Source organism: Coffea eugenioides, chromosome 11 (genome assembly GCF_003713205.1).
Source record: "Coffea eugenioides isolate CCC68of chromosome 11, Ceug_1.0, whole genome shotgun sequence".
Lineage (NCBI taxonomy): Eukaryota > Viridiplantae > Streptophyta > Magnoliopsida > Gentianales > Rubiaceae > Coffea > Coffea eugenioides.
Genome location: NC_040045.1, coordinates 40,297,411 through 40,304,037, shown reverse-complemented (window position 1 = coordinate 40,304,037; position 6,627 = coordinate 40,297,411). Strand labels below are relative to the sequence as shown.

At 36.7% G+C, this 6,627-nt stretch overlaps 1 protein-coding gene across 1 annotated transcript; it reads right to left on the bottom strand.

Moving 5' to 3' along the window:
- Nucleotides 1-431: 431 nt before the first annotated feature.
- On the bottom strand, nt 432-5,732 carry LOC113751404 (tryptophan synthase alpha chain-like). The gene is made up of 9 exons (XM_027295415.1): nt 5,432-5,732; nt 4,703-4,849; nt 4,544-4,609; nt 3,866-3,974; nt 2,651-2,727; nt 2,245-2,322; nt 1,147-1,224; nt 803-862; nt 432-715 (listed from the first exon to the last, which is right to left on the bottom strand). The coding sequence occupies exons 1-9, from the start codon at nt 5,639-5,641 to the stop codon at nt 584-586; spliced, it is 957 nt and encodes a 318-aa protein (XP_027151216.1). The 5' UTR covers nt 5,642-5,732; the 3' UTR covers nt 432-583.
- Between the last annotated feature and the right edge of the window lie 895 nt (nt 5,733-6,627).

The window sequence follows — 6,627 nt, the reverse complement described above, 5'->3', positions numbered from 1 at the left end:
TACAAAATGTGATGGACATTTTGGACGATTTTCCCTATTTTGTAAGTGCATCTTAAAACCTCGCTGGGGTATTCACATAATTATATTTCTATGGCATCGCACACAATCTATACCAGGTGATTGGCCGTATTGAGCTTCTTTTTATCCGTGGCTGTGGCAAATTCAACAATGTCTTCGCACAACATTGTTAATAAATCATGTTGATCTTTTTCCTGTGTATGTAACTATAGTCCTTTCTAAGTTCTTTTTCGCTTGCTCAAATTTCACTTGCTTCTTTATCTGTTGTAATCTTACATGTATGTAGCTATGTTTATTATGTTACAATTACTGCTGTCACTTAAAGAGGATCCCTTAATCCATATAGCATTAGTGATTTGCAATGGCAGGCAATTGAAAGTCTTCGATGGACCATTTGTAGTTGTATGTTCGAATGCAGCAATTATCAAAATCTGGTCTATTTAATTGAAAATTTTCTATGATTTGTCTCAATTAAAAACAAATTTTGAAAATCACAATGGCCTTCAATTCTCTAAATTTGATAGGAAAAGCTACAAGATGCAATCTAACAACAATAGCTTCATCTCTATAGTGCAGCTTTTAGCGACTTGGTGAAGCTTTCTAGCCCTTTCAAGCCTTCTTCAGGAGATTTTGCCTCGCCTAGTATTCTTACCATGGCACTGCCAACAATCACCCCGTCTGCTCCCCATCCGGCCACCTGAAATAAATATAAGTTAATGACCAGCAACAAATGTTTCAGTCCTAGAAATTCATGTTTCTTGGAAAGTTTTTATGTCAGTCCCACCTGTTTGACGTGCTCAGGTTTTGATATGCCAAAACCAACTGCTACTGGCTTATTTGTTGCCTGTAAAAAGAGTTTGCCGGCTTAGTAAAAGCTATAAATATTTCAGCTACTGCACTGAATTTACAATCAATCAGAACTTCAATTTGGAGGATAAGATATAACTGCAGAACTGAAATGACATTCTGGCTTTCAAATTGCATATTTCCTACACCCTTTTGGACCATGCTGATATAGCTACAAGTTGAAACTTAAATTTGAAATTGTCAGAACCTTCTCATACTCTGGAATCAACTCTTAGACCTGTAGCGCAGCAACACAATACAAATATCAAATTCAAAACGTACCTCTTTAACGTCCATTAGGAGAGATTGCACGTGGTTGCTCACAGATGCGCGAGCTCCAGTAACTCCAACTGAGCTCACCTATAATAGAGAAGAACCAATATCAAATGCTTTCACTGCAGAAATAGTAAAAAATTGCATTTCAAGCAACACACAGACTCAGGCTGTAAGCTTAAAAGCTTACACTGCATCCCTCCTGTCTTTCCAACACTTCACCCAAAGAAGTAAGAAAAATGATAATTGTAAGACAACACTTTTACATTTCTTCTTACTTTCCATTTTATGATGACCCCCCCCCCCCCCAAACAACTCCCAAACAGAAGTACGGAAATCAATCCCCTAGGCTGAGACAAAGTTGCAGGTACATATTATCAGAATAAGATATTCAAGAAGATCAAAAAGTTTATTGCTCCATGTGTTAAATTTAACATCTTATGCTAGTCTTCATTCAGCATATTACAATATGTATATTTATTTCTGAACTAAAGTTAATAGCCACAAAACCTAATATGCTAGTTCGCAAATTAAGCAAATTCTGACCATAGGATACCCTTCCATTATAGCTCCCCAAAAATCATTTGCAGCTAGATTTAACCTAGGAATTGGCAAACTAGGGAAGGCAATACTAAGGTCTATATACAGTAGTAGTTCCTCTATGGCATGACTATTTCTCTATATGATATTGTTAAGGAGAATTTTTGGAGGAGGTACATGGGTTTGACTACCACAGCTATGCTAATGTCAAACTAATATGTGCCCGGTGAAGAATAATTTAAAAGAAGCAGTGACTACCCAGTGAAAGAAACTCAGAAGCAGAGAGAAACGTAATGACATTACTCTTTTACATTTTGCTTTTATTACCTTTTTCTTTTTCTTTTTTTTTTGGGGGTTGGGCGAGGGGTTGGAGGGTGGGGAGAGAGGAATTAAGGAAGGTATTGCAGTATAAAGAAGAATACTATGAAAAATCTAATTAGACAGGAGTTTAAATATCAGATGATAAAATCGCAAAGACAATTGGAAGGAGAGAGGTTCTAAAAGATATGCAGTATTTTCCAGGATCTAAAACCGACTAAAACTTCAGGAAGATATTAGAGATCTTACAAGGTAGAGAAATCCTTCTGAAGCTTCGGCAATTGCCTTCATTCGAGCTGTCGGAGTTGTCGGTGTTGTCAGCAACACCTTACATAAGAAGAACAAAAACCAGATGAATAGTCAATCATAATAAACTTCAGTACACAAAATCAATGAGTCTGCTAATAATTCAGTACATAAACACTTTCATCTGTTCTTCAGAAAACCACTCCATAAAAGAGAAGTCAATGATTCAAAGCTGCGGATTCAACAGTCAAGAAATCCTAAAAAGTTAGAAAGCCAAAATTAAACCGATTCTATCCCAGCATAGAGACTGCAAGTAAACCGTCTCTATACATGATTAACTCCACCATAAGCCACACCTGAAATTATTCCAAAATTCTCAAAAACTAAAACTCTTGACGTCTAAACCCACCAATTCAAGATTTTGCTTAGTAGCTTCCTTTCTCAATATCTGAGTCTCCTCCAGAGGTACATCTGGAACCACAAGTCCTGAAAGGAAAGAACAATAACAAGAAAAGAATGATTATAATGAGGTACAGTTAGCAGAAAAAGTAATTCAAACACTAAGGAAAATCATGCACAAACAACAAAACTGAACAAAAACTGCACATTTGAACAGGCAACAGCACATGGAACAGAGAAACCGTTCTACTTACAACTAAAAAAAGCAACACTTTCAAGCACTGCGGCTTTGAAGAAACTATTGCATGAGAAGAAACTATCTAAGTTATGGTGCTTATGGATCGTATAATAGCAGGCAGAAGGAAGACCAAGGTTGGTTATCTTCAGCTCACATGGTACACTTCATTGAGCATCCTGTACTGGTAGAAAAACAATACTTGGTACAAAAGCAAGATGAAAAGAATCTGGCTTGCTGTTAACTCTTGTGGCAGTCACCAGGACAATTGCTAAAAGGAAGACTCCAATTGTAAGAATCCAGATCGAAGTCCTAAAGCATTTGATACCATATATGTGAAGAGGTACTATGCATGAATAAACTTCACTCCAAAAGCAACTAAGATTTCAATCTACGCATCACAACAATGATGTGCAGTTACAATATCAGCAACTAAAGCTACCATATCTGACACATGTGCCTTTGGTTCTTAAACCCCTGATAAAAGATTTCTGCCCAAACCTACCTATATAATTTCATGCTTCCCTAGCCCTTCTTTCTTCTGCTTAAGAAAGTCGAGGGTTCTGATGTGTGATATCTCACAATGTGAAAAAGATTTCAGCCTAAACGTACTTATATCATTTCCATATTTCCCTAGCCTGACTGTCTTCTACTAAAACAAGACAAGGGATGTGTGATCAGATGATGAAACACTCATGACAACTAGCCAAAGATATTAACAGGAATAGGGTAAGACAAGGACAGTGGATTTCAGAAAAAAGCGACTAAGTGAAAGCAATATATTAAGTTACAAACAGCACAAATAAAGATCTTAAAGTAGCTGTTACAATGTCAAGTGTACTACAATTGGACTTCATTTCAACCAATACTCTTATTTCAAGCAAATGACCTCAGACAAGTCATGTTTTGAATTAGATTTAGCCTTCTATTTCTTATATTATGGATCAAAACATAAAATGCTTTAAGGAAGACACGAAATTTACTCCTCACCATGTATCCCAGCATCCCTGACAGTGATCATGAACTTTTCAACACCACGCTTGAGTATTGGATTATAATATGAGAATAGTGCAATTGGACAAGATAACTGTGGTACAACCTGCAGGGCAATGAAAAGGCAATGTTAGACTAGAGAAAGAACATCTAATCTCACATAAAAAATCCTACATCAAATTTGCCCTGACCCAAGAAAACTGAAAGGCCATGATAATGCAATACTGGAGAATGCGAACTAAACCTAATCTGATTACTCAACTATGCTGACAACTTCCCCCGCTCCAGAAAGCCTAATAGACAATAGGATAAAAGACTATACAGGGAACGGAAAATCAATGAAGAATGAGAAAGAAAAGACAACATATTTTTAGATACTGCCAAAGACATTCACCAAAATAAAAATAAACATTTATCAATCACGATAAACAAAGATGAATTTCTTCTGATACGAATGACAAGTTACCAAACATATCCAATTAAAGTTCAATTTTTAGCTTAAACAATTACGATTGACAACAAAGTCACTGGGCATTTCTAATACAGCGCTCAGATAAATCTGACAGCTCTTGGTTGATTTTTAGTTAGAATCCCAAGATCACAAGACAGTGCTTCATCAACTTGCAAGCATACATGGATAGAAATTAGATGTAAGGTGGTGGCAAAAAGACTTACATCCTTCAACATGGAGATAATCTTATCAAAATTTGTCCCCCTGGCTAGTGAACGTGTTGAAGCAGCCTTATAAAATGTACCAAGAACAGATTTTAATGTTGGTCAAATCATGACAGGCTAAAGATAACACAAATTATCAATGTTTTCCTGATTCTATACCTGTATAACTGGGCCATCAGCCAATGGATCAGAATAAGGTACCCCTAGCTCTATGATGTCAGAACCACATGCATCAAGCACTTTCAATGCTTCAGCAGTAGTAGAAAGGTCAGGATCGCCAGCGGTGATATATGGTATCAAAGCCACCTGCAAAATTTAAGTATGCTCGTTAAAAAAAATATTACGTTAATATTCAAAAGTCCCCCGGCTGTATTCAGCCTCCAATTATCTTCCCACTAGTTCTATTTTCATTTGAAACTTCATGATTTTGAGCGCCTAAGCATTGACATGTACCGGGAAAGAACATATCAAAGCCCCCAAATTTCCTATCAGTCACATCTCAAAGAAGACTGCACACCTAAATTCGAGCTAAATGCAGTAAAGGAAACATTTTTAGCAAGGTACCAGGAAGAGAGAATAGGACAACTCCAGAGACAATTCATTCCTTCATTTTGCTTTAGGGGTTTTGAAGGGTTTAACAAATTCAACCCCAGCAACACACAAGAAATAAGAAAAATAAAACCACTCCACAATTTGAACCCAACCATCTAAACAAAGAACTCTCATTATTCCAGTCTCAAGATTCAGTGGAAAAAAGTTGATAACCGTTTACTTTTCCCCAACCAAGAATAAAAAATGCTATATAAAACTAGCAAGATGTTACAATAGAAGCACAAAAATGATCGTTCAATGCAAGAGGGGCAAAAGGGATGGTGTAAAAATGCATACTTTGCCTTGTTTTTTCAGTTTTGAGAATGTTTCAGACAGACCAACAGCTTGGTCAGTGCTGATGGTCGCCATAGGAGGCTTGAATAATCTGCCAACAGTATTCGTTGCTGAAAGGCCGATCCTCCGTGGAAGAAGAAGGGAAGAATGGCCGTTAGATTTCTGTTTCAGCTGGAGAAAACAGCTAGCTTTGAGGGCAGCAGCAGCGGCCATTAGAGAGGTGCCAGCGCTTTCAAATCGTTTGCTTCAGGGGGCATGAACCGAATCCGGTGCAGGCGGTCGGTAAAACCATGTGTAAAATGAGCTAGGCGTATCAGCCATTATCTGTCTCCTGCCCAACCATCCTTATTTTTATATTGGGCGTGTACGATGCACCTATAATGCTTATCACTTTGTATTCGGAAGATTGGTAACACGGAGAAATTGATACTAGTAATATGTATCATATCATGTACGCGGGTATCTAATGCATTAATGGGCATTGGGCATTGGTTGTGGATATGTTGATTTATTGTATGGGCCATGTGAAATGGTACTAAATTTTGTCTAGTTTTCCAATTCTATCTTTCAAATACTATATATATAATTTTCAGAATGCAATAAAATTGCAATTTGATGGCAAAAACGGAAAAAAGCAAATGAATAAAAAGTTAGAAACACCTTAATCACGTTTAGATTCAAGTCATATGTGAAACCTCATTCAGTCATTTGATATAATAACTATTTATTTTTTATACAACTGCGTTATTTTTTGAGCAAAACAAATCTAGGCTACTTTTCCTTTAACAAGTATCTCAAAAATATTAACAATATCTCAAATCTATTAACAATATCTCTTTAAAATATTAACAATACTAACAATATCTCAAAAATATCTCACAAATAGTATCTCAAATCTAAATGAAATTTATTTGGTAGGAGGGTTGGATTGAGCACTTCAAGGACGGGAATAAAACTAAAAAGTTACGATTTGAATATTCTCATTTACACTAAAAAAAAATTAGAATAAAAAAGAGCACTGATGTCTTGGTATCATGTCTATTACAATAATTCAATAAACGATCAACAAATACTCACAATTGTAAAGGCAGAGCGGATCAACCTAATGGCCAGACCAAAAAAAAAACCTAATGGCCAGACCATGGCGCAGGCTGGCCCGAACAAAGGCAATAGCTACCCTGCAAACCACAGGCTGGCCC

Coding starts and splice junctions, on each gene's coding strand:
- LOC113751404 (XM_027295415.1), bottom strand. CDS start 5,641: ATGGCCGCTGCTGCTGCCCTCAAAGCTAGCTGTTTTCTCCAGCTGAAA. Junction 3,975..4,543: donor TTATCTCCATGTTGAAGGAT/GTAAGTCTTTTT, acceptor ATTGCCCTGCAG/GTTGTACCACAGTTATCTTG. Junction 716..802: donor AACCTGAGCACGTCAAACAG/GTGGGACTGACA, acceptor TATTTATTTCAG/GTGGCCGGATGGGGAGCAGA.